The sequence below is a fragment of the Gopherus evgoodei genome, chromosome 10 (assembly GCF_007399415.2).
Source record: "Gopherus evgoodei ecotype Sinaloan lineage chromosome 10, rGopEvg1_v1.p, whole genome shotgun sequence".
In the NCBI taxonomy this organism is placed as follows: domain Eukaryota; kingdom Metazoa; phylum Chordata; order Testudines; family Testudinidae; genus Gopherus; species Gopherus evgoodei.
In genome coordinates this window covers 76,380,583-76,406,531 of record NC_044331.1, presented here as the reverse complement: position 1 = coordinate 76,406,531, position 25,949 = coordinate 76,380,583, and the positions used below count along the sequence as shown (strand labels likewise).

At 43.3% G+C, this 25,949-nt stretch overlaps 1 protein-coding gene across 1 annotated transcript in view; it reads right to left on the bottom strand.

Annotated features, from left to right (window-relative positions):
* Positions 1 to 16,228: 16,228 nt before the first annotated feature.
* The window catches only part of LOC115659049 (cytochrome P450 3A24-like), a 33,123-nt gene continuing 23,402 nt past the window's right edge, over positions 16,229 to 25,949 (bottom strand). Inside the window, exons 10-13 of the mRNA XM_030578773.1 lie at positions 25,231 to 25,391; positions 24,331 to 24,557; positions 22,103 to 22,265; positions 16,229 to 17,743 (exon numbers count right to left, since the gene is read on the bottom strand). Coding sequence (XP_030434633.1) covers positions 17,648 to 17,743; positions 22,103 to 22,265; positions 24,331 to 24,557; positions 25,231 to 25,391 — 647 coding nt within the window. The 3' untranslated portion in view covers positions 16,229 to 17,647. The remainder of the gene's footprint in view (positions 17,744 to 22,102; positions 22,266 to 24,330; positions 24,558 to 25,230; positions 25,392 to 25,949) is intronic.

The window sequence follows — 25,949 nt, the reverse complement described above, 5'->3', positions numbered from 1 at the left end:
GCTGAAATTATTAATATATAGTATTTTCAACTCAATTCAATCTCTGGTAAATTTGATCATTTATCTTGCTCAAAATCTAAACAAAAACATTTGTTTTACATATAATACAACTTCCACACACCTTGATGAATGATATTGCGTTAGGCAAATACTTGATAATTTGAGCAATGGCTATAGGAAGTTCCCATTTAATCAACACAGAAGACCAATTGTCTTATGGGTTTTCATTCAGACTATAAACAAGATAAACTATAGTGGAAATTTGTGTTTAGACATTGTTACTGACATTCAGAACATTGGCATGTGTGTGCTAAACAATCTGTGGTAAGAGTCTTCATTATTGTATGGATGACAAGATTAATTGCTTAGTTCAGTCAAAGCGATAGGAATGGACTTAATCTAATAAGATACTTACGCACTGTACTACTAATTTCTTTTCTATCTTGTAATCCACTTGGTCAAATGAATGAAGTAAATATGATGAAAAGCCTTTTAGACATATTTGATGTGTCATTTCCCACAAGACCACCTCTTGTTTTGCTTGTTGTGGGAATGGGTACAATAGTCACCACAGTCATCACAAAATATATCACTACACTTGTATTTTGGGCAAGAAATGCTTCCTGTATTTCTGGCTAGAACCTCATGAAGATGTTGTTCCTTAATCAAGTGAATCAGTTGCTGTTCTGTCAACATCCTTTTGGTCTCATGATGTTCTACAGATGAGCTTCCCCTGGAATACCTCACAAACTAAAGGAAAAAATAGTCCATACTCTTGTATTTCCCACATCACTTTTCAAATAGTGTTTTCTTCAAGGTGCAAGACTGTTGTGTTTTCTCGTGTACTGTACTTTCACACTTCTGTCCCTCAATCTATACCTATACACCAACCCCTGCACCCAAAATGGATTTCAGCACAAATATGTCTACTGGTATCCTCTCTTCGGCACCTTCAGAAACAGTCACAGGAACCCGATGGAATGCTAGTTTCTGTTAACATCAGTATTAACTAGCTATGACCAGCAGTGCCCAGATACCATGGTAATGGATGCTCTAGAAATGTACAGACAGATTCCAGACTGTGGTTACAATTGTTTGCCACAGGAAAACTATTACTATACAGCAGTTGAGCAATGAGAATGATTCCTGCATTATAATTTTTTAAGTGTGTGGGCCTGAATATGCTCTACCATTGTTAGTAGCTACTGTAAACAGGCCCCACTATCTTTTTATGACTTTGTATCTTGTATAAAGGACAATATATGGCTGTAGCTGTTTAATTGTACTATGAAAAACAAACAAAATGACTTCAAACATTTCTCACTCATGCACGTTTCTTCTATCTAATTTCTTTACCCATTTTAATCAGAACTTGGAGAGGTTTTTCTTAAAATGAATGATGGAGGAGGATGGTGAGGAGTTTATTCTGTCTCACTGTGCAATAGAATTGTATAACAGAATATCTTCAAAATCTGTTTAAGTTCTTTCTAACCTGGTAACAGTATTTTTTCTTCTTCTAGGAACTTTTTCACATATTTTTTTGTCTCTTCTCTCTCCTCACCCCAGTTGGTTATTTGATTACAGGGAATATCTTTTCTGTCTGGGTAAAAGCAGCTTACAAACAAAATGCATGGAAATATTTTTAACAACACTGCTGGAGAATCAGGGGCCCTTAGCCCATGTGGAGAGGCAATGCTTTGTGTCACTCAACAGCCACTTCTTTGCTTGATTAAGGACCATCATCTTTCTTGGCCAGGATGGCAACGCCAACGAGATGCCCCCAAATAGAAGAAAGAACCAAAGTGGGAGAAATTAAAGTGTTACATGTAAAGGGTTCAATGGAGCCTCTGAAGACTCCCCTGGGGAAGATTAAAAAGGACTTCATTGATGAGAAATTGTTGCTTGTGTCTTAGTACACACTCAAAACAGCATACTTGGAAATACCGGAAAGGCAGCACTCTATTGCTCAAACTGTCATTCATCTTAGGCAAGGAGTAAGAATAGCTTCAGCTAAAAGTGATGGGTAGGGACTCTAGCTCTTAAACGAGCAGGGAACCTCTCTCTTCTAGCATTTCACAAACCAACCACATCAGTGCAAGGCAAAAGTAGTGGGCAGTAAATAGTCAGAAGTGACCCATAAAACAGCAGCAAATGAAGAATGTTTCCCCCCCACACACACTCAGAAGAGTGCCAGATTTTACCAGAACAGCCACTCCAGACACTATGAAGGGGAAAGAAAGATCAGGAATAGCAAAACATATCCAGCAAAAAACAAACAAACCAACCAACCCTCCAAACCACATGTGGGCTAGTTAGCAGCTTCAGAAGAGGATTCACATGGCATCTAGTGATGAAAACTTATGCTACTAAACATGATAATTAGAATGAGAAACTGTTAATTTAGCCACAACACAGTAAGAACAGCACAGGCATGGAGTTCATAAAAATGAAATGAAGTAACTGTATTTGCTGCTCATGCTTTTCAGAATGAAAAATATGAATAATTCCCTGGTAAGGGTCAATTATAACCTGCCACCACTGGCACATGGGACTATATGTATTTTGGGGTAACAAGATAACATTAACAAGATTCCTAGAAAGAAAATTAGAGCCACTGTGACTTAACTGCGTAACACTAATCTGACTATTCAGGCTGGTTCCTGCATATCCTGACACTTTCCAGACTTCACTTCCATGACTGAAGATGTCACAGAAGTCCAAGAGTCACCATACTGAACCAACCAAAGCCTGGCTAGACACGTGATCTGAGAGCTCTATTGACTTTCAAGGAAGAGGGCCTGAATGGTGGAGTGGAGAGGGACTTGTGATGTTGCAGAAATGCTAGTAAAGGCTGGGTACCTGTCATCTTCTAGCCTCTCAACATTTGCAGAAGGATGGAAAAGGGTAAGTGTCAATAGCAGAAGTTTATGTTTACTGTTGTTCTTGCATTATCTTGGAGAATAGTTATTACTGGTGAAATATTAACTTAAATGTAGATTAAGTGTTCATAATACACTTACAGTACAGGTCGTATATGGAACCTTTGATCTTAAGTTCACGGGTACAATCCTGACTCGTGTCAATGATGTCTTCAAATTACTAACATTTTTATGCCTAGTCACTGACCAGGATGAAATTAGATGATTGTCTCTGTCCTTTTCCTAGAGTAAAGATTCCAAATCACAAAAACAAGCCACATGTTCCAGTCTCAGCAGAGAAGGAGAGGACTGAATGGAATGGAGTATAAACTCCGTTCTCAAATTCAGAGGTGGTCTTTGTGATACCGGGTTGAAGAACATTGTCAGGACAGTGCAAGGCAGCTTGTACTAATTCTGGTCATATCTACTTGATTTGAGGACACACAGAAGACTGACTGAAGTGCTAGTAATTTGATCCATTTCATTAACACTTGAAGTTACCACAATTTTTAAGATTACTCTAAATATACTTCTTACTTTTCAAGCTCCCTAGGTTGTATATAGACAGTTGTAATCATTCTAATGCCTGTTATGAGAAGGAGCTTGCTGGGGAAGTACAGGATCTTTCTCACATCAGCATGGCAGAAAGAAAGTAACATTAGTAGGGGGATTTACTGAGAAAAAGCAACTTGTGCACTCAGGAAAAAAGTTCTGAAATTGATCATTAAACATCTCCAAACGGTGGTAGAAAAACCCTATTGGACTCTGCTCTATCTCCAAAATATACATTCTCAAGTCCTTTCACATGTCCGCAAAGTGTTGACAGAGTGACAGGGAGACATATTGGAGTGGAAGCAAAAAGAAGCACCGTGCCTTTCATTTTAACCACAGACCCATGTGAGGTCAAGGAAAAGTAAAGAAGAGAGATTGAGAGGATAACAGAGAGAATGAAAATGAGCTTCCTTCCATAGAAATCTGGATTCTTATTATATTGCTAGCTCTGCTGGCACATCAAGTATAATTTTCCTTATTGCTTCTGAAAATGTGCTTTGCTGATGCTTTACTTTTGTTCTTGATGCAAAAACTTCTGACAGATTTGTCCAGGGGTGGGGGTGGGAAAGAGATGCTGGACATTGCACTTATAGGGGTATAAACTTGATTTTTTCCATTGACATTTTCTACAATCCCATCCACACCCATAGATTAATACATCTTGTTGTTTCTCTCTGTGCTTCCTCTTTTACTCAGCCCATTTTTCTCTCCCCCTCCCACCTGATCTAGTTTTCCCCTTCTTTTTCCTTCCCAAACTCCAATGTTGCTAGCAGTCCACGCCCTCTCCCTCCAATCACTCCTATGCTGCCAGTTGCACATAAACAGAGCACTGAACCAACTGCCAGTCAAATGGCCACTCCTTTCACACTGCCTGAAACACATGAGCAGACCAGAGAGATGAGCATGGATCAATTCAGGGCCGCCCAGGGGATTCAGGGGGCTGGGGCAAAGGCGCCACCCGCTGCGGCGCTTTTACTCACCCGGCGGCTGTCCGGGTCTTCGGCGGCACTTCAGTGGCAGGTCCTTCACTTGCTCCGGGTCTTCAGTGCCACTGAAGGACCCGCCACCGGAGTGCCGCCAAAGACCCGGAGCACTGCCTGGTGAGTGAAAATTAAAAAGGCCCGCCAGGGAAGGGAAGGGATTCTCGGCCAGGGCTTGCAGGGCCCAGGGTAAATTGCCCCACTTGCCCCTCCCCCCGGTGGCTCTGGATCAACTGGGCTGCTTTTTTTAGCTCTTTATGCAATGATTAATGACTGATTACATGGTTTGCACATTCTCCTGCACTATAAAATACCATTTACATTACCCCTCCCCCCAGGTCTGAGGTAATTCCACACATTGTTAAAGGACTGGCATTGCCTGAGGGGAAAACCCTCCCTGGGAATGCAGCCTGGGTTTCCAGATTTCCAAGTTTATATGGCAATCCGGTGGTTCCACACAACATTCTACTCCTTATAATACTGTAGCTCAGAATTCTTCATTTCTTTGCAGGTATGGGATCTGGACATATGTTTTCTTCAAGAAATTGGGTCTTCCAGGGCTAAGGCCCCTGCCTTCCTTTGAAATGTGCCTAGAGTCCGGTAAAGTGACTTACATGAGGCTTCCAGAGTTAATGCAGCACAACCGTTGTGCTGACTGAATAATTACATCCCTTGTTGGTACAGGTCTGTTAGCTAACCCTGCTCATAAGCCCAGTTCCCCTCCCCAACTTTCTTGCAGGGGCTTGTGAACTTCGGTGAGGAATGTTTTCAGAAATATGGGAAAATCTTGGGGTGAGTAATCATCTATCGCAGTAAAACTAACTTGACTCTTCCAGTGCTGCACACAGTGCCCCCAGCTCATGGTGTGCAGTGTACACATGCACTGCCCCCCAGCTCATGGAGTGCAGTGTACACACGCATTGCCCCCAGCTCAAATCCTAGAGTCTAAGTGGAAAAAGATCCACAGATTCTAAGACTGGAAGTGACCTCGAGAGGTCATTGAGTCCAGTCCCCTGCCCTCATGGCAGGTATAGCTACAAGGTCATGCTACAAGACCCTGCTCCCCCTCAGGTTTCTGTCCCTCTCAGTCTATTCCTCCTCATGACCCCTTGTGTCCCCTCAACTCTGGTCCTCCTTGAGTCCCCATCTCTCCTCCTCCCATGTTCCCCTGGAGCTTCCCTTGAGCTCCCAACCCCCCTGGCCTTTTGCCCCACAGGACTCCATCCCCATACAGCCCACTACTCCTCGAGTCCCCAGTCCTCACAATACCCCTCTGCCCATCCTCCATCCACTGCAAGGCTCCAATCCTCCCTCAGCCCCTTCCCCTCAATTCTCTGTCCCTCTCGTTTTCTTCCAAGGCCCCTGCACACATGGCTTCTTTCTGCCTACTCAGCCCGATTATCCCCCGACAGCACCTCACAGGCAAGATGCCACTGTGGGCAGCTCTGAGTACAAAGGGGAGACAGTCTCCCTGGCTCCAGTCAGCGGCTGAGGGGAGGAACTGTAAGGAAATCCGCAGACTTGGTGGGATCACGCAATTCCAGCAACGTTGTCTAAAGGAAGGGGCAATGCATGAGCGTCATGACACATATACACTATCGATCTGATGAAACCACAGGATTTACTTTACTCTTTGCAAGCATACATGGCATGGTGTGCCCAGCATGGCAAAATCCTAACCTTAGGCTCACCTAGTCCACACATTTACTCCTGGTTACTGTGCTGCCCTAAATGGAGAGAGCTCCGTGGCTCATAGAGAGTCACACACTTCCAATGCATTCAGAATCCCTCCCAATTTAAAAACAAAACAAATCATAGCCCCCGGTAAAGCACTGTCATTAAACTCCTCTCCTTCTACTCAAAGCATTGGTGGAGTAGTTTATATATATAAATAGTTTTCCAATGGCAGGCAGCCCATGCTGGCCATCCTGGAGCTTACAGTCATTAAAACCATGCTGGTGAAAGACTGATATATGACCTTTACTAGCCAGTGGGTAAGGTGCCAGATGTGTATTCTGCAGCAGCCACAGGGTCCCTTCTGCTGGGCTGGGAGTGGCCTGTGTCGTGTGCATGCCTGACTTAAATCACCATCCCAGCATTAACTTTATAGGCAATGTACCACTTTCTAACATCAGCACGACATACCCCAGTTCATTAAATTCAGAGTTAGGGTGGCATGGAAATCAGCCTAGTCAGACAGAATATATAATTAACATTTACTTTATTGCCCACCTGTTACAGTGCACCCCCTCGTGAAGGTCAGGGCATAATGATGCAAGTATACATGCCTACTGCAGGCCATCTGCCTCAGTCCAGGGCTTCTGTGGCCTGGCCCTGCAGCCACATCACATAAGAGTTCACAGTTCAGTCCCCTTCTGGGATACTCAGAGCCCCACCATAAACAAAAGTTTCTTAGCCCCTCCTAGTTCTTCAGTTTCCTGTTGTTATTGGCCCCACCTCAGGGCTTTCTCACAAGAGCCTGTCCTGTTCCCTGTGGGTCTCTTCTATTCCCTCTTCCCTTTCCAAAACATCAGCCCCAGGATGCACCTAGAACACACAGCCTGTTGCAGAGGTGCCTGTTGCTGACTCTACTCCTGTGGCTCATCTCTCCAGCCACAACCCAGCCCAAATTACTGGGCCATCCCTTACAGGAGAGTCCTATCCCCTCTGCAATGTCTCTCCAACTCAGCGCCCTCAGACTTCATATAAGGCCCCAGTGAATAATGGCTCATCACCTATCTCTGTTCTCTCTGGCTGGGAGGCAATCAATCAACCCCCAGGTGTGGAGCATGTCTCTAATTGTTGTTAGGGTTTTTTTGCCAGTGCTGGGGAAACCCTATCACATGCCACTTTTAACTAGAAAGCTGGATCCCAGGTATCCAAAAGGAGTCAATCTTGAGAATTAACCCAACCAGTCACCACATTACCTTATTTATTAATTTTTAAATATATTCATTAATGATTTAGGTCACAAAGTGGACAAAGTGATGTTTGCTGCTATAAAGCTTTGTTATTTTATTTAATAAAGACTATGGAGAATTGTGAGAACCTCTAGACAAATTTAACCTTATTGAGGGGAATTGGGCAGCCTTTTAATAAATGACATTTAACCTGGATAAAAAGTAATATATTATCCCATACTTCTTATGGTTTTGAAGTCAGATCTTGAAGATTCTTCTAGGTCCTCAGTAATTCTCTATCATGCTTTGGAAGTTCACCTAAGTAGCTTCTTCCAGGATCTAACATAGTTTACAGTAGTACTGGCTACTAAGTGCTAGCAATCCTCTCTAACATGCCTCTCTGTTCAAAGGTCTTGTACAATAATGCTTGCTATCTTACTTCTCTGACACCATGAGAAAGTGGTCTAATTGTATTAAAGAGGTATTTGTCTTGTTCTCTCTAGATGACTTTTGCCAAATTCCAAATCTCACAGCTGCCATGTAAATTGCTCGAGTTGTATAATTAAGAACTTACCTTTGGTCTCCAAATGCTTCAATAGTTTATATTTTTTTCTACTGTACAGTGACAACAAGTATGAGGACAATTCATTGTACTCTTATCTTCTCTAATTTTCAAACTCAACCTTGGCTCCACTCTCTCAAAACTTTGGTCTTATGGGAGCGCTGGAGTTCACCATTTCAGGTGTCGCAGATGAGCAATGGAAGAGGATTCACACCACGCTCTCTCTGAGCTTCACCAGCAGGAAGTGAAAAGAGGTAAATAACCTAGAAGATTGGTCACAAACTAACCCAATGGCTCTGTGCAGGACATTTAAAATTCACTGGTCTCTCCAGTCAAAATCAAATCACCAACACATTCAGTTTTAATCTTCAAATATGGACATTAAGAAAAAGTTTGGTTTTAAACCCAGAAAACACTTTCACAAGTCCTATCTTCTCCCAGCAAGAGTCAAAGTAAAGAACAGTGTAAGAGCACTAATGTAACTCACAACTATTCCAGTTCCGGCCTCTTTCAGGAGGAATGCTGTAGGAAATGGGGTAAAAGTGCTGGCTGAGAAAGGAGTTCAGACTCATTGCTGAGAATGTTTTTGGACGTCTGGCGGTGGATGCCGTAAGACATTGCCCAGGTCATGCTTTTCAATAACATGTTCTCTATTGTAAAACAAAATACAGGGTGGTGTCTTGATTATATTTCAGATGTTTCCCACCATACTGCACTCTGGAGAGGTACTAGTGCAACATGTTTAGAAGACGGTGGGAAAAGATGCATGTGTTACTATTAAGAGAGTGAGTAGCTATTTGGAATCATGTAGTTAAGTGGGCACAATACCTGCTGTCTGGCTGAAGGGTTCTTGTCTCTTTCTTAGACAGATTCCTGTTGCATCAGTGTACTTTAGAGAGGAACAAAGCCTCCCCTGGACTGCCATTCCTTTCAAAAGCAGAGACCATCTCACTGTCTCTGTAGTTGACTGCAACACTCCAACTCCAGTGAACCTAGCCTACAAGAGCTAACACACGAGCTTTGAACTCCTATGCTGATTAGTTCCTGTGTACTGCATGATGTGTATGATGGCTGCATGGTTGTGAGTCAGAAAAACAGTTGGCAGAATGACACTGAGTCATGTAGCTGTGGCTTCTCAAAGACATCTCTCTGTGGTGAAATAGCTTGAACACCCCAGCAAGACGTCACTCTTTATTCCATTTTCTTTCTCTTCGTTGCACCTTTGGACCTTAAAGTTTGGCTATGGGTGTTATTACCTCATTTATTGTAAACACTGACACAGTGAAACAACGAGGAGTCCGGTGGTACCTTAAAGACTAATAGATTTATTTAGGCATAAGCTCCTGTGGGCTAGTCTTTAAGGTGCCACCAGACTGCTTGTTGTTTTTGTGGATACAGACTAACATGGCTATCCCTCTGATACTGACTCAGTGATCAGTTCCAGTCATACCTTTGTTAAGCAGATTAAAAAGATAAGACGTTTGATGCCTTTGAACCATTTTTCATTTTGGATTACTATGTCTCCCTTTTCTTATTGAAACCCAACCGGGCGAGGAACTACATGTGCTTTTGATATTGTCAAATGATTACTTTAATAGTATTATAGAATACTACTTATCAGTTATGTGACACTGACAGGCCAGGTGCCAGCTCTTGCCAAGGCTACAGGCATTAGCTAAGAACTGACAAACTCATAGCTGTAGACCAGATCACTTTTGTGTTAGTGTTGCTCAAAATAGATATTAGTCTTATAAGAATGGATTCAGTGTTTCAACTCTCTAAAATGTTTGTAAGTTGCTACATCCATTAATCTTATTCATAATGTCTGCATTCCACCTATAAGGAAGAGCAGTGCCTCCCTATGGAACAGTCCGCCAAAGACATGAGATGGAAGGCCCATTGCTGGTACATATTAAACTAGACGGGATTAAACATTTGAGATTATATTGTCGGGACCAACCCTATAGTGTGAGAGGGATTTGATAGCTCTGATCTAATAGGTATTTTCCATCCTGACATGCTAGGATTTTCCAGTAATTTAATTGCAAGCAAGTATGTGCTGGGTGTGATGGTGAAATATATAGCTATTTGTCTTTACCTTCAATCAGAAGTAGAACTTTGACATATGACATTCAACCTACATGTTTACGTAAATGGTAAAAAAGTGGTTACACAAGCTGCATTTTACTTAATGTTGTACATTCCACTGTAACGTGTCAGCCAGGTTTACATTATTCCTATAGGGCATTAAATAGTGTCATTTAGAAATGAAAGATCAAAATATGTTTACAGGTTTAACACAAGGGCTTCAGAATGTCCAGAAAACCATATACCATAAATGTGCTTCAAGGAAGGAGTAATTGGAAGTTTATGTGGGATGGGCTAACTCCAGGATGTTAGAGATTGATTTCACAATAGGGAGCACTGGGCTAGGAATCAGGAGACCTGGATTCTCATCCTAGCTCTAGGGACGTTAGTAGCAATTCCAGCCTATATTCTGCACCGTACTCCAGATGTATTTACAGCCTATTTCCAAGTTTAATTCCACACTTATACTTTGGCCTAAACCTGTTTGAATAACTCAGGAATATCATGTGAGTCCCTGGAAGCATGTGAGGCCTTGTCTACACTGCACTTCTGTCCTCAAAACTTTTGTTGGTCAGGGGTGTGAAAAAACACCTCCCCCCACCCCCTGAATGACAAAAGTTGTAATGACAAAAAGCGACAGTGTGGACAGTGCTTCAGCTCTAATGCTCTCCTGCTGACAAAGCTACCAGCCTTTGTTTGGGGGTGGTTTTATTTTGTCGTCAGGAAAGCTCGCGCCTGGTGATAAACAGCGGCTACACTATGCGCTTTACAATGGTGCGGCTGTAGACATAGGCTGTTCTAAGGTGCACAGTGTAGACATCGCCTTTCTTGTGATTATTATAAGATTATAGAAGCACCCTAAGGTCCCTCCACATTGCCTTTCCTAGAAGACGTAGGGGATTCCAAGTTCTTCCCATACAAAACCCTTCCACTATTCCTACTAATTTAAACTCATTGTCTCACCTCTACTGGTGAACTCCAAAAATGCTTTTGGTCCTTCTAATGCTTGTTTCTAGGGTGATGCTGCTTTATGTCACCACTTAGTGACCATTGCTAAGATTCCCAAGACCATCATACCTAGGAAGTGAGCAATTTGGGGATGGCAACCGTTTATCTCAGATTATCAGTGAACATATCCATCTCTTGCTGGTGTTGCCATCTGACAATCTACTTTGTGGAATTTATTCTTGAACTGTAATCATTTATGTTAGTTTGACAAGAGTTTATTGTCTGTGGCAGGTGCCAGCACTGGAAATGGAAGTCTTCTGTTTATCTAGAGAATAGGCACAGTAGGTGCAAATTTACCCCATGCTGCCTGAATGTTGCCTTGGACAGATCACTTGAGAAGGGAATTCAGGTTCTGCCTCATTCAAGATTTACCCTGTGTGACGTTATCTGATTAAAATATGACCACGTAGATCATTGTTGCTACCACAGTTATATAATTGCAACAAATATTGTACAAAGGTTGTTAAGTAAGGTGTCTGTGGAAAGGTTATGATTTGCTGAATATGATTATGCTATTTGTATGCATGTAACATTTTTGTATTTGAAATTCTGTGCATTGGCTCTGTACCTGGATTTCAAATGTTTGCTCTTGGGTAACACCCACAAGGTAGTTAGCCAGCACATCTTGGAGTGACTATTTATGTTGAGTGGCCCATCAAAAGAACATTTAACTCACAATGGAAGACGCCCACCTATCCTGAATGGACTTTCCTGTGAACCTTTGAAGTATAGGTAATGACACCTGCCATAACTAAGAGAAGTCATGCATAGACATGTGACTCGCCCATGTGACTCAAACTCCATCTTTACCTGTAATTTTCCACTAGCTGTGCTGAGGGCTTTGTTTGAAACAATGGGTTTCCCTCCGCATGTCAGAAGCTATAAAAGGCCATGGAAACACCTCCATTTTGCCCCTTTGCTGCTCAAGCCTCTGGACTATGGGTTTATACAAATGAGAGCATTCTAACCAAGGGAAGGAGGACCTTCCAATGATTTAGAAGCAACCAGAGACCTGACTTAAGCCAGCAGTTTATTTCATCACTGCTACAAGCCTGAACCAAGAACTTTGCAATTGTTGTATGTATTTGATTCCTTTAAACAATTTTAACTCTCATCTTTCTTTCTTTTTATAAATAAACCTTTAGATACTAAATGATTGGCATCAGCATGATTTTTGGGCAAGATCTAAGTTATATTTTGACCTGGGTGTGTGGCTAGTCCTTTGGGATCAGAAGAACCTTTTGTTTGATGAGACTGGTTTTAAAGAACCACTCAACTTTAAATCCAGTGTTTTTGGTGGTGATGCAAGGACTGGAATACCTAAGGAAACTGCCTATCTGACTTCTTGTTAGCCAGTGTGGGGAAACAGACGTTTACATTTATTGCTGGTTTGATATATTCTATGGGGTATTAACCACCAGTCTTGGGGTTTACCTGCCCCTTTTCTCAGCAGTTTGGCCTGAATTTGGCATTCTCAGTTGTGACCCACTGAGCCACAGTTACACCTTTTGCCTTCAGCAAAGTGACTGCTGCTGGTTGTGTGACAAGAACAGACATCTGCTGAGAACTAACTTGAATGAAACCACAGAGTCATTTCATATAAGACCCAGCAGCTGTCAGAGGGTAACATCCTGTGATTGCAGTTTTATTCTTAAAGCCTGTTAAATTCAGTCTAAAGCTTCCCACATGATATCAGCACTTCTTCTGTTATTATATCATTTGAATTCAGTGCAAATGCATTGTGGCCAAGATACAGTGAGTTTCACCATCCAATTCTCCGTGTGTTAGAGCTGTGCTGCATGAACAAAACTGTGGAAACTGTAAGCTGAACCAGTGGTAATAATGCAGAGTTAGGTTGTCAGGGTACGAACACAGCTTTGAATGGTGATCAGAGTGGCAGAACTCGTTTGACACTCCCAGAAAAGTAAACTATATATTATTAATATTACCATATTGTTGTGAGGCTTTGCTTGAGAGAAAGAAACTGACTACCCTGAAATATCTAATCAGAAAGGTTGTACTTCATACATAAGAGTGTGTTTGGCTTAGTTATGATGCATGTGACTTAACCCAACATAGCAATGGGGTGAGTGGAAAGCATTTTTGCTGTTCTCAAAGCCCCTTTGAAAGATGTTGGACATGTAGCCAAACATGGTTGGTTGAGACATGGCTTTCTGTGCAGCAGACAGCAAAATATAGCTAGGTTATTAATTCATAGCTCTGCTTCCTGAACTGCAATACTGTTCCATCAGACAGACTGGAGCACCTCTCAAGACAGGAACCAGAGAACCTCCTGAGCCTTGGCATCACAGAGTCAGTGGATTCCCCCTTTTTGCTCTCCCTTCTGAGGGCAGAGCCTTGCTTGGGCTCCCTCTCAGTGTTTGCTGGTCTAGCTGCATGTGCCATATATTTAAGAGAGAGGAGAGAAAAAGCTTAAAATAAAGTAAAGTTGTTTGCTTTCAGGTAGAAGCAGCAGCAGGAAGCTGCATCACTGAAGCTTATGAAACATAAAAGGTGGAAGCAGTAACCTCAGAAGGCAGAATCCACGTCTGCACTTTCAGTGTTCTTTCTCCCAGTTCATAGCTGGCTCCCCGAAAATGAAAAAAAAAATCCTCCATCTCCCTTCTCTAGGTAAGGAAAGCTCTATATTGGGAATGTCATCCTGTATAGAAAGCACGTTATGTTTCCCTAAAGTAGCATTCTACCAAATTCCACAAAGATACAAGTATAGAGAAAATAACGTCTGTTCCTGTATAGCCAGCCACTGTGCAATAGTAGAAGAAAGCTCCTAAAATTGATGGTTGATATAAAAGCCATTTAGACAGTCTCCAGAGCTTTACACAGCCTTTTCCGATGGATTGGTGTATTTCTGTTGGTTAATAGGATTCAGAAGTATCCAATTTTAGGATCTGTGTTTCTAAGCTGCAGCCAGAAGCGGCTCTTCCTGCTGCTGACATAATGCTATAATGCTGTGTGTTCTACAGTAAAGATTGATTGTAATAAAGATTTTCCATCGCACAGGAATCCCTAAGTGCATCGCAAATGTTACAGGTTGAAAAGCATATATAGAAATCACTTCTCCCACCCTGAAATGCAGCCACTTTTAGGGAAAACCGTGGCAGCTGTTAAATAGTGCACAGAAATAATGTGCCATAAATTTTATAAAAGGATGTGAAATATATTTTATCACAGAATATGACTAGCTAATTTACAAGTTGGAGAAGATACAATAATTAGAACACTGTACTCTTGTGAAAAGTGCCAAGGGATCAGATTGCAGAAAGTCTAAAGCTTGGTTTTACATTTCATTTAAGATGGCACCTCCAGTAGTTCATTGATTCATACCAGGGTATTTGCTCATTCCTGCCTCAGAGGGAAGAGGGTCCCCATCTCAGTCATTAATGTAACTTTCCTGCATCACCAGGGATTTCTCTAGAAGTCTCCCATCTAGCTAATGACAAAGCCCAGTCCTGCTGAGTTTGGGAGATGTAACGAGATTGTGAACTGCATGGACACTGGCTCAGATGCCCTAGAAAAGGATTGATTTGTGTGTGAAAGGGCGGGGAGTGGAATCAGGTGTTGGCATCATCTCAGTGCAAATGATAAGGAATTACATTGATTTTTATTTTAATTATCCTTTTATTAGTACTTTTTGGATTAGTAAATATGAAATCACACCACATATGATACAGAGCATTCAGCATTATGCTCATTTGGAATCTAAGAATGACCAGATCCAGTGAGTCTCCTCTGCTCTCAGTATCCAACAGAGAGAGACATCCTTCTTCCAAACCCAAGTCCTCCAGGACTCCAAGGGCTTTCCCAGCACTGCACCTTGCCATATTACTACAATTCAAATCAAAGTTACAAAATGGAATAATAGAGAACAAAGTTTAAAAATCATAACTGGGCTAATATCTGTGTAAAGAATCATTCTCACAGGAGACCACTGGATACAATAAGCAAACAAATAAAAAGAACACATAATAGGCTTCACTCCCACTTAGCAAATTACTGCTCATAAATGGTACCTGCTTATACCTAGGCTGCTCTAGTTAGCTTATCTGCAAACTGAGCCGTGTTGCAGGTCTTTAGTAATAACAGTCACCTAAAAACATACCAGAATCAAGCTAAATCAGCTCTAGAAATGAGTCACATGCATTCTTTCCTGCAAGGATGTGGTCACTTTAACACCTGACAGAGCCATAATGCTGCAGCACCACATGATCCTGGAAAATAGCCCTGGATGTCCCCACCCTCCTGGGGTTGTAAAACCAGAAGACGGACAGGGCCAACTTGGCAAGAAATAGGAATGGGACCAAAATAGGCAGCACCCGTTACATATGGGCAATTTGCTCTACCCCTTGATTTCAATTAAAGTGCCAGAAGAGACTGACAATGTCTGAATAAAATTTCAGAGCAGGGTCCAATATCCAAAAAGCTTTTCAAAAGTACCTGAACCTAGCAGTGCTGATGGTGTCTCAAAGCCAGTGCTCAGCTAAAAAGGTGATGGTCATGATACAAGGGGTACTTAGGGCACATCTAGACTAGGGTAATTTGCACCAGTGTAGCACTGATGTATTTACAGTGGGGCAGACCCTTAGTGTGGACACACTGCACTTCCACACAATAGAGTTGGCATCAATGCAGCTTATCCCAGTCAAGTTCCAGGGTAAGCTGCAGTGGTGCAAACCCTATTTTATACCACTGCACAGCATCTACTCTGAGGGGGTTGCAATGTGTAGCCACACGGGTGTGAAGCAACCAAGCAGAAGCAAAGCCTCAGTAAGGGGAATGTATGGAAGGAAACCTCACAACTCTGACCGGCGCTAAGAGAGAGAGACCCACCTGACCCAACATCATCCTGACCTCTCCTTCTAAAGCATCAGATCGCCCAGAAGACTGTTAGTGACTTTGAACTAGGATCAGAAACAGCACCAATGAGTCTTTCAAACCAAGCAGAGACCTCTGATGCATTGACAGTTGACAGAGACAGTGCTGCTGTAGCACCAGATTACATAGCCATTGACAGAGGTGGCTCTAGGCATTTTGCCGCCACAAGCACGGCAGGCAGGCTGCCTTCAGCGGCTTGCCTGTGGGAGGTCCCCAGTCCTGCGAATTCGGCAGCAGCCTGCGGGAGGTCCGCCAAAGCCGTGGGACCAGTGGACCCTCCGCAGGCATGCCGCCGAAGGCAGTCTGCCTGCCACCCTTGCAGCGACTGGCAGAGCGCCCCCCACGGCTTGCCGCCCCAAGCACGCGCTTGGCGTGCTGGTGCCTGGAGCCGCTCCTGGCCATTGAGGGCAGTAGGCTCTTGACATCTGATGCCTGGTTTACACTTCAAAGGTAGATCAACCTAGCTACGGAGCTCAGGGGTGTAAAAAATTCCTGAGCACCCCTGAGCACTATGGTTAGGCCATCCTAAACTCCAGTGTAGACATGGCTTGGCAGATGGAAGAATTCCTCCATCAACCTAGCTCCCTCTGGGACCAATCCCTGTACCACGTGCATCTATCCATATGCTGCATATGTTTTGACTTCCTCTATCTCATTTCTACATTTCTAACTTATTTTGTCCCTTGTTATCTAGTTCATAGCAAATAGTTCCTGTTCTCCCTCTTCTCTTAGCTGGCTCTGACATTCTGTCTTTTTTAACCTACTAACTTATCTTATTTAGCACAAATGTCCTGTTTTGAGCCTGATGATTCATTACCATCCTAATGCTATCTTCCAAAGAATGGTGCCTTCACCCTCCATGTATTAATCACTCATGTCAGGTTTCAGCCGCACTCCCTCTCGGGGAGGTGGATTACCTCCTACATTGACAGAAAAACCCTTTCCACTGATGTCAGAAGCGTCTACATTATGATACTACAGTGGTGTAGTTGCAGCCATGCCACTGTAGTGTCCATAGCATAGGCTAAGAGTACATCTACGTTGTAGTCAAAAGCGTGTAATCATAGCTGAGCTGGCTTTGAACTAGCTCAAATGAAATAATGAAGCCCCAGCAGCACAGGCTAGCTGCTTGAGTACATACCTAGTGTCCCTGGATGTGGTTGTACAGCCCGGGTGGTTCTGGTTTCACTGCTAGTGAGATTAAAGCTAGCTCAGGTATGTCTACCCATGCGGCAATGTAAAATACCCTGCAGCATGTGATTTTTATACAGTCATAACAACCTCAACTTTGACTGAGTTTAGCCAGATGGGAGGTGACACAGTTTTAAACGCCAGAGGCCTGATTCTCATTTATGCTAAGCCCTGCTCTGGCAGCATAAGGGGGCCTGAAAGCGGGTGCATACTCTTAAAGGTCCCTTTAGACTGTCCAAACAGTGTAACGGGGTCTTGGTATAAATGAGAAACAGGCCATGGTCTCTGTTATTGCTTATAAATGAACTCTGCTCACCCTGTACTTTGTGTAGGTTTGTTTGCTAGAAAAGCCATCCACAATCTCCTATTAAAATGTGGTATGCTGTATATTCACAAGGCCCTGCTTTCACAACAGCTGGGGCTTTTTCTAGATGTTGCTTTTGCTTTCTCTATACAGTTTTACACGGCTCATTCCTATTCTCATGTGATTTATAGAGAGACGAGTCGGGCGGAAGGAGCAACTGGCAACAGCCTCTGATCTGCTGCAAAATTCTTTTACTCCTCTGGATCGACATGGGTTCTGGGGACCATCTTCAGAATGATTGGCTTCTTGGGTTGCAATAAACCCTTCGTGTCCAGCACCAGAGGGATCTTCACCATTAGTAGAGAAAAATCAAAAGAAAGCCAGTGAATGCAGAGATCTATAAAGGGACACAGCAGACATTATACCCCTCTCAGGCTTTTCTGACAAAAGCCCAATACCCTGGGAACAACTAAGGGCATGTTGTCTACACATCGGTGTGGGGTTTTGATTCCCAGCTTGAGCAGACATACAGGCACTAGCTGTCATCAAGCAAGCATGCAAAAAATAGAACACAGCCATGGCAGTGTGAACAGCAGGAGGGGCTAACTGCCCCGAGTACATACCTAGGGTCACTGATGGACATGCACTCAGAGCAGCTACACACTATTTTTAGCATGCTAGCTCAGAGAGAGCTTGATCTGCCAGCTCCAAGTGTGGACATACCCTATGAAGCACCCATTTAGGGTGACCAGATAGCAAGCAGAAAAAAATCAGGACCAGGGAGCGGGGGTAATAGGTGCCTATATAAGAAAAAGCCCCGAATATCAGGACTCTCCCTATAAAATCAGAACATCTGGTCACGCTACACCCATTCATGTCTCACACCCTTTGCTTTGCATTTTTCTGACCTACTTTATGAGCCCACTGTTGCCGAATATGTTGCTACAGGTCCAGTGAGAAGAGTGCAGTACAGGTACAATGTTCTCCAGTAGCAGGACCAATATTGCCTTCAATTCTGGCCCCCCAAGATATTGATTTATTGGGAGGAGCTCAAAGGAGAACCACACAACTGATGAGGGAGCTGGACATATAAGGAAAGTTTTCACGAGGTAAATCTTGGCTGAGCAATGACTAACCAGGGACATGGTAGCAGTCTGTTAATAGCTGATAAGTGTAAACACTAACCATGAGACTTTTAAAACTAGTCTGGATAGAGCAGCAGAGGATGTAGTGCTGGGAACAGTCTTGCACTTGCAAAGGATGAGCAGAGATGGTCTATTTCCCTCTCTAGCTCTTAGGGAATTTAATGCTGCTGTGATTCACCAGTACAAGCAGGATACCCAGCATCCTCTTTTCCAACAAGACAACATGAATACATCAACAATGCAACAGGTTGCTTCAGGCTCCATACGGGCTCGTGCCAGGAATCCTGAGTAACCTCCTGATGCCTAAGTTTGGCTTTCAGGACAGCCTGCATTACCGAGCCCAAGGGGAAAGCAGCTTCTTTGAGTATATATTTCGGAGTGGTGTTTCGGTGGGAAAGCTGGAGGAGCTACATAAAGCTACTGGCATTAGTGATATGATACATATTTAACTAGTCTTCCTCTAATTGTGAAAAAGCTACTAGGGGGGAAGCTGTTCTAGACTTGATTTTAACAAATAGGGAGGAACTTGTTGAGAATTTGAAAGTAGAAGGAAGCTTGGGTGAAAGTGATCATGAAATCATAGAGTTTGCAATTCTAAGGAAGGGTAGAAGGGAGTACAGCAGAATAGAGACAATGGATTTCAGGAAGGCGGATTTTGGTAAGCTCAGAGAGCTGATAGGTAAGGTCCCATGGGAATCAAGACTGAGGGGAAAAACAACTGAGGAGAGTTGGCAGTTTTTCAAAAGAACACTATTAAGGGCCCAAAAGCAAGCTATTCCGATGGTTAGGAAAGATAGAAAATGTGGCAAAAGACCACCTTGGCTTAACCACGAGATCTTGCGTGACCTACAAAATAAAAAGGTGTCATATAAAAAGGGAAACTAGGTCAGATTACAAAGGATGAATATAGGCAAATAACACAGGAATGCAGAGGCAAGATTAGAAAGGCAAAGGCACAAAATGAACTCAAACTAGCTATGGGAATAAAGGGAAACAAGAAGACTTTTTATCAATACATTAGAAGCAAGAGGAAGACCAAGGACAGGGTAGGCCCACTGCTCAGTGAGGAGGGGGGAACAGTAACGGGAGACTTGGAAATGGCAGAGATGCTTAATGACTTCTTTGTTTCGGTCTTCACTGAGAAGTCTGAAGGAATGTCTAGTATAGTGAATGCTTACGGGAAGAGGGTAGGTTTAGAAGATAAAATAAAAAAAGAGCAAGTAAAAAATCACTTGGAAAAGTTAGATGCCTGCAAGTCACCAGGGCCTGATGAAATACATCCTAGAATACTCAAGGAGTTAATAGAAGAGGTATCTGAGCCTCTAGCTATCATCTTTGGGAAATCATGAGAGACGGGGGATATTCCAGAAGATTGGAAGGAGGCAAATATAGTGCCCATCTATAAAAAGGGAAATAAAAACAACCCAGGAAACTACAGACCAGTTAGTTTAACTTCTGTGCCAGGGAAGATAATGGAGCAGGTAATTAAAGAAATCATCTGCAAACACTTGGAAGATGGTAAGGTGATAGGGAATAGCCAGCATGGATTTGTAAAGAACAAATCGTGTCAAACTAATCTGATAACGTTCTTTGATAGGATAACGAGCCTTGTGGATAAGGGAGAAGCAGTGGATGTGATATACCTAGACTTTAGTAAGGCATTTGATACGATCTCACATGATATTCTTATAGATAAACTAGGAAAGTACAATTTAGATGGGGCTACTATAAGGTGGGTGCATAACTGGCTGGATAACCGTACTCAGAGAGTAGTTGTTAATGGCTCCCAATCCTGCTGGAAAGGTATAACAAGTGGGGTTCCGCAGGGATCTGTTTTGGGACCAGTTCTGTTCAATATCTTCATCAACGATTTAGATGTTGGCATAGAAAGTACGCTTATTAAGTTTGCGGACGATACCAAACTGGGAGGGATTGCAACTGCTTTGGAGGACAGGGTCAAAATTCAAAATGATCTGGACAAATTGGAGAAATGGTCTGAGGTAAACAGGATGAAGTTCAATAAAGATAAATGCAAAGTGCTCCACTTAGGAAGGAACAATCAGTTTCACACATACAGAATGGGAAGAGACTGTCTAGGAAGGAGTATGGCAGAAAGAGATCTAGGGGTCATAGTAGACCACAAGCTTAATATGAGTCAACAGTGTGATACTGTTGCAAAAAAAGCAAACGTGTTTCTGGGATGCATTAACAGGTGTGTTGTAAACAAGACACGAGAAATCATTCTTCCGCTTTACTCTGCGCTGGTCAGGCCTCAGCTGGAGTATTGTGTCCAGTTCTGGGCACCGCATTTCAAGAAAGATGTGGAGAAATTGGAGAGGGTCTAGAGAAGAGCAACAAGAATGATTAAAGGTCTTGAGAACATGACCTATGAAGGAAGGCTGAAGGAATTGGGTTTGTTTAGTTTGGAAAAGAGAAGACTGAGATGGGACATGATAGCAGTTTTCAGGTATCTAAAAGAGTGTCATCAGGAGGAGGGAGAAAACTTGTTCACCTTAGCCTCCAATGATAGAACAAGAAGCAATGGTCTTAAACTGCAGCAAGGGAGATTTAGGTTGGACATTAAGAAAAAGTTTCTAACTGTCAGGGTAGTTAAACACTGGAATAGATTGCCTAGGGAAGTTGTGGAATCTCCATTTCTGGAGATATTTAAGAGTAGGTTAGATAAATGTCTATTAGGGATGGTCTAGACAATATTCGGTCCTGCCATGAGGGCAGGGGACTGGACTCGATGACCTCTCGAGGTCCATTCCAGTCCTAGAGTCTACGAATCTATGAATCTATGAATCTATGAATCTATAATTAAATTAAACAGATCCATTTCAGGACTAGAAAAGTGTCTTTAGACTCAGGGGAGGCGGGTAGGTCAGTGGATTGTTAATGGACTGCTACAATCTTTCACCTCCAAGTTAACAGTTCAGTTACTGCTCAGGTCAGTAGAGTTTAGAGCTGAGCACTCACAGCCAAGAAAAACTTCTGTAAATATCTGTTTGATTTTTAAAACAGATCTGGTTTGAGCATGTTCATGGCCATTGGGCTCATCTTCCCTCAGCAAACAAGCTCGTGGACAATGACGTCCTTGGAAATGGCACATTTTACGGGAGCACTGTAGAATATTCACAGAAAGCAAATTTAGAAATTGAAATTGCAAGACCTGCCCTGAAAACCTAAGAATAATGCTTATTAGCCTGGGAACTGAACAAACTTCTCCCAAAGCAGTTACAGACAAAGATCTTGCAGCAGGGATTATTTGACATATACTTTCAAATAGCAAATTGCACCTACTTTATGTCAAATATAAATAGCACCATCTGCAACTTTCGGAGTGCTTTGCTCAATCAGTACCTGTACGAATCTAAAGCCCAAGCAAGACTGAGGACATACTGACAGGAGAAAGGAGGTAGTTTGAAGAATTTGCCTCAGCTATATAAGATCTCTCAATATCGAAGGGCCTAAGCCCTGACCACTAGGCAACACTCCTCATGAGCGAAGACCATTACAGGTAGTAAAACAAATGATACAGATACAAGGCTGGATTCTCACCGAGGTGTCTTTGCAGGTTCTGAAGGAAAATCTTTGCAATAGCACAATCATGGCCACTTTCAGGCTGAGAAGAGCAAACCTCATTCCAATGCAGTTCCTGGGACCAGCTCCAAAGGGCAAGAAAATGTAGGGGTCAGTGCTCTCTCTGTTCTCTTTACTGAACCTGGTTCCAATCAGAGAAATGAAGAAACGAGTTAGGAGAATCTACTGTCTCAAGACCTGTCCTCTTTGTTGGATTTAGCATACTCAAGGGATTGGGAGGAGGCAAAGGCCTGCTTTGCCTATTTCAATCAGAACTCATCTATTTCCCATGTTCCTCCATCACCATACAACACCCTCCCCCCTCACTTCCATGCTGGTGCCTAAAATTTGCTATATATCTCCAGGGACTTCAAATGAGCAGGAGGTCCTAGAATATACTAGTGATTTCAGAATAACTCTGTTCTCAGAACTCAAGTTGAAATCCTTTTCATCCCAGAAACTAAACCCAGAGTACATATTACAAAAAACAGCTTTAGATCTTCTTCTTATAACAAGTACATGGACAAACAGAGCAAGGGTCTCTCCCTGTCTGGTCCGTACAAGAGCTAACTTTTGAGACATGCTGCTCAGAAGAGAAGAGATATTCTTTCTTTGTGCTGCAAACTGGACAGGATCAGTGAAACAAAACAGCTTTACCAATGAAACATTTCAATATTCCTAAATCAAAATGACAATTTATATTTTTATAGCACTTTCCATTCCAAAAGTACTTCACAGATTTAAATGGATCTACAAACTAGGTAAGGCTCACTACAATCACCATTGAAATAGAGTCTCTGGGGTAGAATGGAGCAGTTGTTTAATGGCATACAACAACACTACACAAATGGTTTGACTAGGAAGTGAAGAAGAATACTATCTCTAACTGTAATGGGGAAATGTAGGCAAGGTAGATTATAATACCCCAGGCTGGAATTTAGCTAGAATACCCGTACTCTTATGAAAAGCAGCACGGGAACATTAATCACCACAAGTGGACAAAATGTCAGTTTTACACTTCATCTGAACCAATAGTACCTCCAGAAGGCCAGTACTCTAGCTTGAGTCTGAAGTACAGGCGCAGTGCTGACCCAGAGGAACGTGTTCCACCTACTTAATTCCCAACACTGCTTCCCAGAGCACACACACACACAATGTCAGGTGTTCCTTGGAGCTCGCCCAACCAACTGCTGAGATGGCCCTACCATGCCTAGCTTGGGAGAGCTATTTGGAGCACATCACAAAGAGGCTAAGTTGACTTCAGAATAACTTGCGCGGAACTTCTAGTTCTTTAGTCATTTTTACGTTATTAATTGAAAAGGATCATGCTCATCTCTAATGGTGTCCCCTCCTGAGTGGTGCTATCTGCCATCAGTTGTACCACTTGCCAGCCATGTATCTGATACTAGAGAAGAAATGGCCACCTAGCACAGTTCTCGTCACTGTTCGTAAATCCGGTTGGGTAAATACATTTCATCTGTCTAAGATGCCTCATGCAGTTTCAGCTGGACGTGTTTTTCTTCACATCTCCTAAACTTTGGCCTGGTGCTGCCACGCACTGTTAAACAGCTCTGTTTCACCCCAGAGGTGGGTGCATTTCAATGGCCGGGGATTAGTCTGCAATAGTTTGTAGAGTTTGGGATCTTCACATGAACACTGCTATAGAAATGTCAGCTCTTAATATTATTGAGAGAGAGAATTATTCCTGTCTCTCTGTGCCAACTCAGAATGGCTGCCGGGCCTTTTGCAATCCAGTGAGGGTTAGGCCACCTAATTCCATCAGATTCTTGCCTCATTTCTCAAGGTCTGACCCATCAGTAATTCCTGAGCAGGGAACATTTCATAATGTGAACTGGAAAATTAAATTTTATTTTCTATACCTCTTTGCCCTTCCATTGCTGATCTGCATGGCACTGTGCCAGTCACCCTATTGCTCTTGCTTTAATGTCTGGCCATAAACCCCTCAGTGTTATAGCTGCTGAGCACCAGTTTCAGTGTCATTTTCTTCAATACAGTTAATTAAATTCCATGCACAGTTTATGGATGTAGATCATAAAACTCCCCGCGCAGCAACGCTAGGATTGGCTGTCAGACATTAATAAATGCCTCATTCAAATGTTATAGTCATGCTTCCCCCACTTTTGCTGCCATTTTCACTCCCAGACATCAGGAGGAAGCAGCAGGTCTTCCCCCTCCCTGGCCCTTACCTCTCGGGCCTGAACTCTTCTGGCTCTGGCCAGTATTCCGGGTCCTGATGCAGCACGTAGGCTGGGATCATTGCCACGGTGCCTTTCGGAATGGTCACTCCATTTATCTCAATGCTTTTCTTGCAGACTCTTTCAATCCGCCCACCTACGGGGAAGAGTCTGAGGGTTTCATTCACCACCATGTCGAGATACTCCATCTGCGGGATGGCGTCATAGGTGGGAGCAGCCTGTGGAGGGAATGGGAGAGGGAAACAGATTTTCAGGTACAGAGAAGGCCATCTGAGGGCTTGCCTGGCTGCGTATAAGCACAATAGCCATGCTAAACAGATTGGGATGACGATGGGACCCGGGGAAAATTGTCATGTTCACCTCCAGCAGGACAGCACCCTCTAGCATGAGGCTGAGGTACTGGTATAGTGCTGACCCAGAGGGCTGCTACTTTAAATACTGCAGCATCCGGATGCCAATGGTTAAACTGAGGCTTGCAGTTTGTGGGCTCAATGAGGCTCCTGTATCCAGGTTCCCCTTCAGTAGCCTCTGCCTGTGTCATCCAATCCAGAGGTTGTCTAAGATGGACACCAGGGAATGACCTCAATCCCCATCCTTGGACCTGTCCCGCCATTCCAGGTGCCCCCTGGCACAGATAGGTAGTTGCAAGAGGGAACTTCCATAGACGTCTCTGCTCCCAGATTCACCCAGATGCTATTGAAAGACTGGGATACTATGGCCAAAGGAAGCCTGGGTCACAATGGTGCATGGTGTAGGATTGACAGGCCTGGTGGGGGAAACCTTCTATGCACAGAACAGATGCTCTGCCTTCCACCCAGGTTGACCTCAGCCCCCACCCAGCAGCGACCAGAATGTGTCTGCTGGACATAGAGCACTGCAAACCCCTCTGACCTTGTTGGGAAGAGTGGCATCAATCTCCTCCTGCAGTCTCTGCTGCACGTCAGGGTGAGTGGCCAGGTTATATGAGAGGAAGTTGAGGGTGGAGCTGGTGGTCTCATAACCAGCTAAGATAAAGACAAGGGCCTGCGCCATAATCTCCTTGTCAGACAGAGCTGGAAACAGAGGAATGAAAGCACACAGGGAGAGTGAAGATTTCCTTCTATACACTGCCCAGCTCAGATGAGAGCCCTATCCAGGTATCCATTTACTACAGTTCTTTCCCGATCATTTAACCACAACAGCGAAAGGTCCATCTGACATGGGTTAACCCCTCTAGAACCCAAGCAACAGCAGCAAGTGGTGGACTTGACTCCCCTCTCACCCTGATGTAAATCAGGAGTAACTTCATTAAAATCCACTGAGTCCCATCCATGTCTGTGAGATGGGAAACAGGCCCATTGAGTTTATTCACTGCAACACAGCAGCCTGGAGAGCAGGCGTAGGAGAGATCCTGCTCTGGAGAGGGTTTGCGGAACTGCACTCCTGCTCCACAGTGGGTTTGAAAATATAACAACATACTAGAGATATTCATGGGGGGCAGATGTCTGAAACGCTCCCCTAGGCTCTGAGGTGAGCTGCCAGCTCCTGAGGGAAGGTCTGGACTGTGCTAAGCATGCTGGCAGCGCTCTGCAATAATTATTATTTAACAATTCTACTGCAACAGTGTCAGA